The 14,039-nt window shown below is 31.8% G+C and overlaps 1 protein-coding gene across 1 annotated transcript; it reads left to right on the top strand.

Annotated features, from left to right (window-relative positions):
* Nucleotides 1-7,719: 7,719 nt before the first annotated feature.
* On the top strand, nt 7,720-12,231 carry Hsc70-3 (heat shock protein 70 cognate 3). Its single transcript, XM_072539594.1, has 6 exons — nt 7,720-7,861; nt 8,229-8,381; nt 9,563-9,921; nt 10,030-10,541; nt 10,656-11,208; nt 11,496-12,231. Exons 2-6 carry the CDS (start codon nt 8,254-8,256, stop codon nt 11,918-11,920), a joined length of 1,977 nt encoding a protein of 658 aa, XP_072395695.1. The 5' UTR covers nt 7,720-7,861; nt 8,229-8,253; the 3' UTR covers nt 11,921-12,231.
* Nucleotides 12,232-14,039: the final 1,808 nt, after the last annotated feature.

Raw genomic sequence — 14,039 nt, 5'->3', positions numbered from 1 at the left:
GAATCAGGACATGCACTTATGTTTTGTAGCTTTTGAAAAGGCATTTGATAAGGTTCAACATAAAACGCTTGAAGACATATTAAAGAGCAAAAATATTGACACTCGTGATATGAAAATTATATCTAATCTATATTGGAATCAAACTGCCAAGGTAAGAGTTGACAACCAGAATACCCGAGATATCAAAATACAGAGGAGAGTCCGCCAGGGTTGCGTGCTGTCACCACTACTCTTCAATGTCTATAGTGAAGAGGTATTTAAAAAGGCGCTCTCAGATTCAATAAAAGGTATATCTATCAATGGAGAAGTTTTAAAAAACTTGCGTTTTGCAGACGATACAGTAATAATGACGGATACCAACAATAATTTGCTGTCAACACCTTAATGAATGCTGTCATAAATACGGACTAAGGATGAATTTGAAAAAAACTAAATGCATGATCATGACTAAATCAGCAGATGCAAGCGTCAAATTGATTGTTGAAGATACCGTAATTGAGAGTGTGGATGCCTACAAATACTTAGAAACATGGATAACATCAAATGTAGACTAAACCAAAGAAATTAAGACACGTATTTAAATAGCATGTGCATCATTCGTTTAACTTAAAAAGTTTCTTTGTTTTTAGGGTATAATGCTACTACTGCGCCTAAGGATGCTTCAGGATTACGTATTCACTACTCTTGATCCTACGAATATCATGGACTCAAAGAATGCCAAACGCAGAAGTTACTAGAAGAATAGAAAATGAAGCTAAAGTAATATTGACTATCAAAAAAAGAAAACTTGAGTACTTAGGACATGTGATGAGAGGGCAAAAATACTCACTATTGCAAAATTCGAGGAGAGGGAAATGTGGGAGGAATATCGTGACTTAAGAACTTCAACTTAAGAACCTAACAACTTAAGAACAGTCAATAGGGTCCACATAGCCATGATGATTTCCAAACTTCGATGGAAGATGGAACTTAAAGAATAAGAATATTTCTTCACGTATTTCTTCCAATATAATATTTAAGATATCGTGTACACAGTGCTATTAAATTCTTCCACAAGCTGCTCTACAGCACTTACAGAAAAAGCAGGAACTTCAAGTTTAGTTACAACTTACCTACTGTCTCCGTGTAAACAAGCCATTATGTGTTAAGTTTCATAATTAGGTATAAAAATTCACTTACTTTAGCTTTAGAAGGTTTTCAGACGAGGATACTCTATGCGAGATACAGAATTTTCGATGGCGGCTGTATCGGATTCACGGGCATGCTCGTCAGTATGAAAATAGTAGCAGTGCAGTGCGGTTATATTTTTGGATTATGGATGTAGAAGAGTGTGTTATGCTGTGGTACATATTAAATAAAAAGAAACTGAAAAGACGACGTAATTTGTGGGTTCATCCTATTGTAGAATTAAGAGAAACCAAGGAAACGTATAGTTTGCTGTATCAAGATTTATTGCAAGATCCATCGAAGTTTTTTAATTATTTTCGAATGTCTGTGAAGTCGTTTGAAGAACTTCATAAAATTTTGGAAATTCAATTGAGTAAAAAAGACACAACTATGCGTAGAATTATTTCATCAAAAGAACGGCTTTCTATGACTTTTTAAAGTTAAAGTCTATGACTTAAATTTAAAATAAATATGTGTACTTATCTCCAATTTGTAAATTGTTTACCTCGCCCTAAATAAAAAATGACCGTATTCCTTTCACAATAATGTAGTTTGATATTCGTTAAATAATCAAAATTCCAATTAGCAAACTTTTAAAACTAAACTGTATACGTATGAAACAAAATATTAAACTATTCTACTATGTATTTATAATAAAAACATGTTTATTTCTTACCATATTCATTTTGCTGTACTGCAGTCATGGCCTCAAAATTGTCGCTTAGAATTTTCGACCCAGCACTGCTGCTTTTTATTTCTATTGCAGTAATCTGGCGATGCTGTATCCCATAGACAGGGATTTGATTGTACCAAACAAATAAATTTGTCACTATCAAATACAGTACGCTCCATTATTTAACTATATTCAGAAAACACCGTCTTTCTTTCGTTGCTCATTCACAATTATTCGACAGAAAATAGCGCGTCTATGGAATGTGGTGCAAAAGTATTCGTGTCTGAAAGCGTTCATTTAACGTAATGTTTCTTCTGTATCTGGGATACAGAAGAAACTGTATCTGGTTTCCAGCACATAGCGTTTAGTTTCCGAAAAATATAATTTAAATGGTTTTAAATATGAATAACGCACACTGTCCGGGACATAGGTCGTAACCGGTTGGTAAGGATAATGTGCATTAGATGTCCGTCGTTCTCCCCTTGTTTATTTAGGAACTTGTTTGATTTTGATATAGAGTATTTAAAAAAATAATTTTCGAGGCTATTTTGTCATTTATGCATGTGTTTTTATTGCTTTGTGACAATTAATCACGGAAGTGATAAACAAGTAGAACTTTTGTACAGAAGTGATACCTCTTCTTTTTAAAAATTCTTTTTGGTTTGATATGTATGGCTTCGTTAAATGTAGTATTTTGTTTTTTAACTGAAGGTGAAATTAAATTTAAAACATATTTAAACTGAATCCTATTCATTCTAAAATAATTATTAAACCTATTAATTATTATTAAATTCCTATTAAAAACAGCCTCGAAAATTATTTTTTTTAATACTCTGTATCAAAATCAAACAAAGACCTAAATAAACAACAAGGGGAAAACTACGGGTATCTAATTAACATTATCCTTACAAACCGGTTACGACTCGTTACGCAGCCGTCGGCATCAGTAAAATATTGTGTTCGAATATACTGAACAAGTGTCTGAAACGCAATGTTCCGGACAGTGTGCGTTGTTCATATTTAAAACCATTTAAATTATATTTTTCGGAAACGATATGTGCTGGAAACGCAACGTGCACGATAATATGCCACGACCTTTAGAGTGACCATATTGCCGACACTGTGTAGTACCGTGTAGTAGCCTATAGCAATATTTTTTAATTACGTCTAAATATCATATGTGTGTGGTTGGTTTCTTTTGACTGTGGACTTAATCCATTAGCTCTAAGATTTATAAATTTTTAAAAAATTATAAAATGACAGTTGCTCTTTAAAAGAATTTAGTCCCAAATGCAGAAAAAACGATCTTAAGATGCAATTTATAGTTATGCAATTTATGTAATTTTAAATAAGTAGTAGTGACTTTAAAGTAACGATACTAGCACCAAGAGTGAGTGATGATGAAAGAATTTTGGCGTCCGCCAGTTTTTGAGATTAAAACTTCAATATATCTCTTGCAATATCTCCGGTTCTAGAAAACGTAGAACCTTCAATTTCTTTAAACTGACGTAACTCGATAAAATATGAACAACTGCATAATTTTCGTTCCCCTTAAAAATCAGAAAATATATTTAAAAATTCACAAGTTCTATTTTTTTTTAATTTTTGAGCAACTAAATACTCAACTAAACAAGTTTATGTAATTTTAAATAAGTAGTTGTGACTTTAAAGTAACGATGCTCGCACCAAGAGTGAGTGATGATGAAAGAATTTTGGCGTCCGCCAGTTTTTGAGATTAAAACTTCAATATATCTTTTGCAATATCTCCGGTTCTAGAAAACGTAGAACCTTCAATTTCTTTAAACTGAGGCAACTCGACAAAATATGAACAACTGCATAATTTTCGTTCCCCTTAAAAATCAGAAAATATATTTAAAAATTCACAAGTTCTATTTTTTTTTTAATTTTTGAGCAACTAAATACTCAACTAAACAAGTTTATGTAATTTTAAATAAGTAGTTGTGACTTTTAAGTAACGATGCTCGCACCAAGAGTGAGTGATGATGAAAGAATTTTGGCGTCCCCCAGTTTTTGAGATTAAAACTTCAATATATCTTTTGCAATATCTCCGGTTCTAGAAAACGTAGAACCTTCAATTTCTTTAAACTGAGGAACTCGACAAAATATGAACAACTGCATAATTTTCGTTCCCCTTAAAAATCAGAAAATGTATTTAAAAATTCACAAGTTCTATTTTTTTTTTTAATTTTTGAGCAACTAAATACTCAACTATTTTAATAAATCCTTATCTCCCCATTAAATTCGTCGTATGTAATGGATTAGTATAAATTTTTGCAAATAATAATGTAAAAAATTGTTTATGGATAGGATTTGATCATTCTACGCAAATATTTGTATAGGTATATAATAAATATTTTATACGTATATTTAATATATAACTAAAAAGGGAGATACATAATATAAAAAATTCAACAATTAATTATTTTTTAAGTAATTTAACAGCTGACCAGAACACAGATTATTCTTTATGGAAGGCAACAAAAAGAATGAAGAGACCAATTATTCATTCTCCTCCTATCAAGTTGGAAAACGGCAACTGGGCTAGAAGTAACGAACAGAAAGCAGAACGATTTGCAGATCATTTAGAAAGCACGTTCAAACCCAACCACAATGATGGTGAAGAACTGAGATGGGAAGAACCATTCCAAACTGAAGAAAGAATAACGTTAACATCACTTAGAGAAGTATCAACAGAGATAAAAGAGAATATAAATCCTGAGAAAGCTCCAGGATATGATCTCATAACAGGCGAATTATTAAAAAATCTACCAAGAAAAGCCATAGTTAAGCTGACACACCTAATAAATGCTGCTTTTAGATTGAGATATGTTCCCAGACTCTGGAAAGTAGCCGAAGTAATTATGATCGCCAAACCAGGTAAATCTCCTAATGAAGTGACATCCTATCGACCAATATCACTCCTTCCGGTGATGTCAAAACTATTTGAAAAACTTCTATTGAAAAGATTAAAACCAATAATAGAAAGAAGAAATCTTATACCAAATCATCAATTTGGTTTCAGAAATCAACATTCCACTATAGATCAAGTTCACAGAATAACGAATATAATAGAAAAAACATTAGAAGAAAATAAAGTCTGCTCTACAATCTCCCTGGATGTAGCACAGGCGTTTGATAAAGTCTGGCATGACGGTTTAAACTATAAACTAAGAACGTTCATGCCTAAACAGTATTCAGAAATCTTGAAATCATACATTGCAAATAGATATTTCAGAGTAAAACAAGAAGAAGTTTACACCGACTTTTTACAAATAAAAAAATAGAAAATTTACCAGTTAGAATAAATGATACCCGAATTCCTTATGCAACATCAGCAAAATACTTGGGCATCACCCTAGACGCGAAGCTGCGCTGGAAAGTCCATATCAAGAAGAAAAGAGGGGAGCTTGATATTAGATATAAGAAATTGTATTGGCTGATTGGAAAAAATTCAACATTATCAATTCATAATAAATTATCCATCTACAAGCAAGTACTGAGGCCAGTATGGGTATATGGGTGCCAACTCTGGGGCTGTACCAAAGCTAGTAATATACATATTATCCAGAGATTTCAAAACAAAGTACTGAGAAACATTGTTGATGCTCCTTGGTATATCCGTAACAGCAACCTCCACCAGGACCTGGGTATGGAAACTGTGATCGAAATAATCAAGTGAACAGCAGCAAGTCACGAGCAGAGGCTGCATAGTTATGTGAATGTCGAGGCAATCCAGCTTCTTGACAACACTGAACTAAAGAGAAAACTCATAAGGACAAAACCATTTGAACTAGTGTAAATGTGTAATAGTTTAGTGTAAAAAGCAGAGTATAGTGCTGTGAAATTATTGCATGTTAGTTGTAGTGCATTAGTTAATAGATAAAATAAGAATAAGCCATAGGGTAAGCCTTAGATTTAAGCATTTGTTGTTATTATGTTAGGTCAGAAAATAACTGATAATTGGTCATTCGTGACCAGATAGCAGTATACAAACACCGCACAGGTGTTAATAAAAAAAAAAAAAATTCATGTGTGCATATCTGTGTGAATCTATTACTCCAGGGAAATTGGCAAAATTAAACTGTATTCAGGACTTAACTTAACTTAAGAAATAAACTTAAAGTATTTAACTTTAAAACGAGACCAATTACGTTTTTTAATTATTATATTAATTAATGTATTAAATATGTACTTACACCGTAGAAAAAAATACTGAAAAAAACCGTCTTCTTAAATGCATTTCCCGTGACGTGTGATCATTTGTAAAATAATCATACTACATCATAATGTAAAACATTAAATATTGCGTTTTTTATTCATATTTCAAATGCTTCATATTTGTCACCACAACTCAAAATTGAAATTTCGTGTCATAGATTTAAAAGATTCTCTAAAAATGGAAATTTTACTAAGTACAACTGGCCAATCAAAGTGATCAATTTTATTGATCTCACGAGAATCGTAAAAAATGGCAAAAATCGCGCAACGTTTATTTATTTAACATCTGTATGAAATCTGAGTGCATTGCGGCAAAAATTGCATACAAAAACTGAACTCTTTGCCTTTAAAACGCATCTTGATTTTTGTCGATAGGATATTTGGATCAAAAGATATCGAATTTTTACCGTCGAGCTGATACAAATTTTATTGAACATTGATTTCACGCGCGTAACTGACGATCACTTCAAGCGTTGTTTCTAAGAGAACGGTTCATTCTACACAAAAAATGCTTATAAACATTTTTGTTTAAAATTATCTCAGCTTATACAAATTTTATTGAACACTGATTTCGCTCGCGTAACCGACATGCAAAATTGACGGTTACTTCAAGCGCTTTTTCTAAGAGAACTGTTCATTCTACACAAAAAATGCTTATGAACATTTTTGTTTAAAATTATCTCAGCTACAGTTTTTATTTAATACATTTTTTTCTACGGTGTACAGATTCTTGGTAAATAGATTTTTTTGTGTTTTTACCCCTTTTACCCCTCTGCGTGGCGGGTTTTAGGGGGAAGCACGGGGGTAAAAGTGGTAAACTTTTTTGCATTTTTTTAGGGTTCCAAAATTGATATTCTCGGCAAAATTCAGCTTGTTCATATGATTTTTAGGAGTCAAATCTCATGACGAGTGTACTAGAATAGCATTTCTTTGTTTAAATTTGTGTAAAAATTGTCATCTTAGCAAAAACAATATTTCATACACTAGTTACAGTTTAAAAGTTATTCAAATTGTTTATATAAAAATAACAGGAATTTTGCAAAACTATGTTTGGATATAAAAATGATTCTTTTTTAATTTTTTTGGTGCATAAAAGTAAAAGTCTTCATAGTTCATTTTTAACTTATATTACTATATCCCTTCTAAGGTTAAAAGCTATCAGATACCTGTAAAATTTTCTCCTGAAATCGATCACTTTCTCATTTCTAAACTGGGTTATTTTATTGAATAATCTTGAAAGGAACCGTTAACAAAAAAAGATATTTTTTATTAAAAATATAGTTTCCAGGCTAAAATACGGTAATAAAACGGAAATGAAATATATCTTAAACTACCACGTTTTAAAACCTTTCCATTTAAAACAATACAATTAATTAAATTCCATAATCTTAAATGACAAATTGTTGGCGGACAATTTTGAATTCAAATCTTCGCGCCATACCACACACTCTTCGAAATAATACCTACGGTACGTTGCATCAGATTCTAGTAAAAAAGACACGTACATAAGGACAAACGTATGATCTAGAACGCTTTCAATTTCGAAAATACTTCGCTGGACCAATGGTAACACGCCAACACGTGAAATTTCCACCAATCACCGTTTGCCTCGTCCGAATGGCAACCAATAAGAAAGCAACACGAATATTTCTATATGCTATATTTCTGTCATGCTCACTAATTCAATTCAGTTTGTCAAAGAAGTCGATACAGGAAACACACGAGGATTGGAATTAGTAGTGAAAAGTGATAATATTGCGGTGTGCCTGAATTAAATAAAATGTAAGTAGAATATATATGATCTTAGCTTACTATTGTACATTTTAAACTATAATTATATATTACTAATATAATGATTTTGAATACTTGATCAGCCGGTATTCCAGAATGCTCCAGACAAGATTTTTAATTAATTAATCTCTTGGCCTATATTTCTGTATAATAGACGAACTTTTTGATAATTATTTTGTTTTGTAGATGTTTTTGACTAAGGTTTAACACGTTAAAAATTAATTTAAAATGACGTGTCTATGATACAGTTATTCAATCCATAGAACCATACACCCATTATTCAACAACTAAATAATCATCAATTTACCGTTACAGTTGATAGGCACACATAATTTACAGTTTTTTTTATTCTTTTCAGATAAGTGTGTCGACTAACGCCCAAAATGAGGTTATATTTGGGTTTCGGAGTGCTGCTTCTATTAGCTGCCGTTTTGGGAGCGAAAGAAGAGAAAAAGGATAAAGAAGATGTTGGAACAGTTATCGGAATTGATTTGGGAACAACGTATTCATGGTAAGTGAGAATTTTCGTTGAAAAATTCTTACCAGATGGCATATAATAATGTGACTAGTTTTTTGTGGTGTTTGCTTCATTTTGTCACTTTTAAAAAATGTTTCATCTTAAAACGAATATAAAAGCTCTCTTTTGCTTTCGAAGTTCTTTTATTGTTCGGAAGTTTGTGGCAATTCGGAAATCTATTTTGGATAAGCAATTCCATCCTTGTACTTTACTTAATCCAATAAAAAACAGCTTTATTCCAGCTCATCTCTAATAAGAATTCTACAACTGTTTGCACATTTTGAATTCTCTTCATTGCAGTGTATTGTACATCTTGTGTTTGAGTCTGTGTTGTTGTCAGGCTGAAATAAGTAAATTAATTCAGTTTGTTCTTTCAATTCTTTTTAAAAACCACCTTATAAAATTGTAGCTGTTTTTTCTTATGGTATGGCTAAATGTTCACAGGCAGTAAGTCAAGAACAAATTGAAAATTCTACTGAATGGTGGAATCATTACAATATAATAATGCCGTTAATAACAAAATTTGTGAAATCAAGTAAAAATGCAGAACACAATGGTTGTGGATTTATTTTCTGCATTTTAATGATTGTGGCACATATACAACCCAAGATATACTGCAAATAATTAGAAGTGTTTATCAAACTTTTTTAACTTGGGTTATATTTAGAAATGTTTAAGTAATGAATTAACTATCAGTTTATTTATTAGACATAAAATATTTTACAATAACTTTATTAAACTATTTATTTAGCATCAGTTCTTTTACATAAACTTTTGTCGTTTGTTTTCAATATGATATATTTTGAGCATTTCTCTTTATAAACCAAGATTAGTATTGTTATGACCTTTGAGTCTACCTCACCTTCTTGCTGCATCAGATAAGGTCACATTATCTGCATTAATAACATCATTTTTATACCAACAATATTCAAATTCACACTTACGATGTTATTTTGATTTTTTCTTTGTCTTTTGTCTTTGTCTTCATAGGATGTGAAGTCTTCTCCAAGTGCATTTTTTGACACATTAAAGGGTAAAGTTAAAATTGTAGGTTTTCTTTAATTAGGCCTATATTTAATCCACTGGGAAGCAGATATTTAGCCATAACCATCTTCTTATTTCATTCATCTATTCTTCCTTTCATGAACTTAACTGAATTTTTGTTTTATTTTCAGTGTGGGTGTATACAAAAATGGTAGAGTAGAAATTATCGCCAATGACCAAGGTAACCGTATCACCCCCTCCTATGTTGCCTTCACTGCCGATGGTGAGCGTCTTATCGGAGATGCTGCCAAGAATCAACTTACAACAAATCCTGAAAACACTGTTTTTGATGCCAAGCGTCTCATTGGTCGTGACTTCACAGACTCTACAGTTCAACATGACTTGAAGCTATTCCCCTTCAAAGTCATTGAAAAGAACCAGAAGCCACATATTCAAGTAGAAACCAGCCAGGGAACAAAGGTATTTGCTCCTGAAGAAATTTCTGCTATGGTTTTGGGAAAAATGAAAGAAACAGCAGAAGCTTACTTAGGTAAGTTGAATTTCAAAAATCAAAAGACCTTAAATCACTGATTCAAAATGTGCTATTAAAAAATGCATCTCAAGATATCAAAATTTATCAAGAAATTTTCTTTTACAGGTAAAAAGGTTACCCATGCTGTTGTAACAGTTCCTGCTTATTTCAATGATGCCCAACGTCAAGCCACCAAAGATGCTGGTACCATTGCTGGTCTTAACGTCATGAGAATCATCAATGAACCTACTGCAGCTGCTATTGCCTATGGTCTTGACAAAAAGGAAGGAGAAAAGAATGTATTAGTCTTTGATTTGGGTGGTGGTACTTTTGATGTTTCCCTGTTGACTATTGACAATGGAGTATTCGAAGTAGTTGCTACCAATGGAGACACTCACTTGGGTGGTGAAGATTTTGATCAAAGAGTTATGGATCATTTCATTAAGTTGTACAAGAAGAAGAAGGGTAAGGATATCAGAAAAGACAACAGAGCAGTCCAGAAATTGAGAAGAGAAGTTGAAAAGGCCAAGAGAGCTTTGTCTTCCAGTCACCAAGTCAGGATTGAAATTGAATCCTTCTTTGAAGGTGATGATTTCTCTGAAACTCTTACCAGAGCCAAATTTGAAGAATTAAATATGGTAAGTTATTATTTCTTTACTAGTAAATTATCTAATCAGTATATTTTATTTCATTAATAGAATTATAGGAAAATAGAGCAATATTAACCATTTTTTTTTTGTTTTTTTTTTCAGGATCTTTTCCGTTCTACTATGAAACCAGTACAAAAAGTATTAGAAGATGCTGACATGAACAAGAAGGATGTAGATGAAATTGTACTTGTAGGAGGTTCAACTCGTATTCCCAAAGTACAACAATTGGTCAAAGAATTCTTTGGAGGCAAAGAACCTTCAAGAGGTATCAACCCTGATGAAGCTGTTGCTTATGGTGCTGCTGTTCAAGCTGGTGTCCTCTCTGGAGAACAAGATACTGATGCCATTGTACTATTGGATGTCAATCCTTTGACCATGGGTATTGAAACTGTAGGAGGTGTCATGACCAAGTTGATCCCAAGAAACACTGTCATTCCCACAAAGAAATCTCAAATATTCTCTACTGCATCTGACAACCAACACACTGTCACTATCCAAGTATATGAAGGAGAACGTCCCATGACCAAGGACAATCACTTGTTGGGTAAATTTGATTTGACTGGTATCCCACCAGCACCTAGAGGAGTACCACAGATTGAAGTTACTTTCGAAATTGATGCCAATGGTATCTTACAAGTATCTGCTGAAGATAAAGGTAAGTTCTTGCTGATTTTAAATAGTTTTATAAAGTGTGCTAATAAAAACTGGGATTATAAGATAAGCAACCCAACTAAATTGTTGTTAAACAACATTCCGGAAATAAAAATTGTACAAAAAAAAAACATGAATATGTGACTTGAGATTAATGGAAAATAGAAAACAGACTAAAATTATTTTGAAAACACAAGCGGAAAAAACATTAAAAATGAAAAACTGTTGACTATTATTATTTTCATAGTTATTTATATATTGAACATTTATTAAGGGTATATATTTTTTTAGGAACTGGAAACAGGGAAAAGATTGTTATCACAAATGATCAGAACAGATTGACACCTGAAGACATTGACCGTATGATTCATGATGCCGAGAAATTTGCTGATGAAGACAAGAAACTTAAAGAAAGGGTAGAAGCTAGAAATGAATTGGAAAGCTATGCTTATTCACTCAAGAACCAAATTAATGACAAAGACAAGTTGGGAGCTAAGTTATCAGATGACGAAAAGACCAAAATGGAAGAAGCTATCGATGAGAAGATCAAATGGTTAGAAGACAATCAAGATACAGATTCAGAAGACTACAAGAAACAGAAGAAGGAATTGGAAGATGTTGTGCAGCCAATCATCGCTAAATTGTACCAGAGCACAGGTGGTGCCCCACCTCCACCCACCAGCGAGGATGATGATGAACTTAAAGATGAATTGTGAGGTGAATTGTAGGCCAAAAAGACTGAAAAAACTTGTGTGGATGCGTGAGAATGCGGACGATCGTGTGTTATTTAATTTCCGTGACTGTTATCCCTCTTTTTGTAATAGACTTTTTTGTAAATTTTCCGGTTCACTCATTGAATGGGTGAATTTATTTATTTATTATTTTGCGTGTTAGGTACAGGCGTATGATTGTGATATATATTTTTTGTATTAAGTAGTAAATGCATTGTTTTTGGATATTGTACACCTGTATTTGACTATTCTCAATTTTCCTGTAATTTTTCAATAAAATTACTTGAAAAAATAAATGTTTGAGTTTCATTTTTATGTAACATTATAGTCGAGTGCAATTTTCACAAAACGAAGAAAAAGATTTTTTTTATTAAGCCTCCCAAAAAAAAAGTTCATAATTAACCATAGGTTATCTATCAGATAATGTATCAAACTGCAACTTGTTATTTTGGATTTAATTAGCTCAGTTATTAATAAAAGTTAAATATGTTAGTGTTAAAATAACACTCAATTAGCAAGTTCACAAATTCAGATACTTAGGAGTAGTACTAAATGATAAGTGGAATCCAAATATAGAAATAAAAACACGAATCAGCTAGGGACATGTACAATAAATGGAAACAAATTATCTAGAACCGATAACTAAGCTTAGACATCCGAATTAGAGTTTTTAAATTCTACGTTTGGTCAGTCCTTCTATGTGGAGTGGAAGCCTGGACATTAAAGTTAATATTTGAAATGTGGCTGTATCGCAGAATGTCCAGAATATCATAGACACAACACATTACGAATTGAACAATATTAAATACCATAAATAGAGAGTTAGAACTTGTAACAACGATTAAGAAAAGAAAGACCTCATACTTTTTATTTATTTATTTCAACAGTAGAACCATTTACAATAAAATAAAAAATATTAAAAAGCAAAGATCATGTACAATAAACATCAAAACAACAACAAAGAAACAATTAAATAGTAAAAATTTGTACATTAAATCAGTATACCGGGTGGTGAATCGCCAAATGGGCCAAAGAAAACTCAATGGGAAATTCTAAATTGTTGAATTCCTGCTTCCCTAATTATTTTATATCAAAAGTTATACAATAAAAACAAGTGTTAAAATTGTTCTAGAATTAAGCATACTCCAAAATTTTGCAAAAATATATTTTTCAGTCCTCGGGCGTTACAAGAATGTGTATGACATGTTGAGTTTGATCATATTGATATTTGAATTATCAATATTTTTATTATATGATTAAATTATAAACAAATTTTTGCAAATAGTACTACTACTAGTTAACAATGAATAGTATTTTATAATCAATAAATTATATTGTTTACAAAGCAATAAAGTTGATGAAATGTACTCAGTTCACGAAAAATCGCAATAATGTTATATTCAGGCAATAGTCCGACCACTACCAGATATTTATTTAATGTATTATAGTACACTATAATTCAATTTCTGGTTATACAACAATTCAAAGAATTTCAATATAATTTTACTGTGATCCTTCCTAAAAATAATTTATGATAATTTCTAAACATAAAACTATAACAAATGTTCAAACAATAAGTCTCGTCTAAAATTAGCCACAACACGTGGCGTTATTTTTACACACTCTTCAATAAGTCGCATTTTTAATTTTAATGCTTCTATATCTGTAAATTTTTGGTCAGAATTAATTTTTGATTTGATATCTCGGGTACCACTTAATGTTACAGTCAGGTCCAATCAAACAATTATTAAAGCTGTTTTTAAGGAATTCCTTAACGATCCAACTATTGTGCGCAGAGCATCCATCCAGTTGAAACCAAATTTCTTCTTCATTTGGAGCATATTTCTGCAAGTCTGGGTAAAATCTCTTCTTGTAGCAAGTCGAAAAACTTTTTTGAATTTAAATTTTCCTCAGAAAAATGGTTCGGTAATATTGTGTTCAAATATTCCTAACTAGACATTTATTTTTCGACGATATTGGGTATGGCTTTCAATAATATCTTCAGGCTTTCTTGATTGACTTGATATGCACTTCGCGTGTGCCGCTGGTAAATAATCAAACTCCGTGTGAAAAACTGACTTTATTTGAATTAACAATACATGAA

This window comes from Diabrotica undecimpunctata, chromosome 1, assembly GCF_040954645.1.
Source record: "Diabrotica undecimpunctata isolate CICGRU chromosome 1, icDiaUnde3, whole genome shotgun sequence".
NCBI lineage: Eukaryota > Metazoa > Arthropoda > Insecta > Coleoptera > Chrysomelidae > Diabrotica > Diabrotica undecimpunctata.
The sequence above is the reverse complement of the archived record's forward strand: the minus strand, read 5'-3'. Positions and strand labels throughout refer to the sequence as shown.

Bases quoted from the DNA above. Each gene is read 5' to 3' on its own strand.
- Hsc70-3 (XM_072539594.1), top strand. From the start codon at position 8,254: ATGAGGTTATATTTGGGTTTCGGAGTGCTGCTTCTATTAGCTGCCGTT. The intron at 10,542-10,655 runs GTAAGTTATTAT...TTTTTTTTTCAG, and splicing joins AATTTGAAGAATTAAATATG to GATCTTTTCCGTTCTACTAT. The intron at 11,209-11,495 runs GTAAGTTCTTGC...ATATTTTTTTAG, and splicing joins AGTATCTGCTGAAGATAAAG to GAACTGGAAACAGGGAAAAG.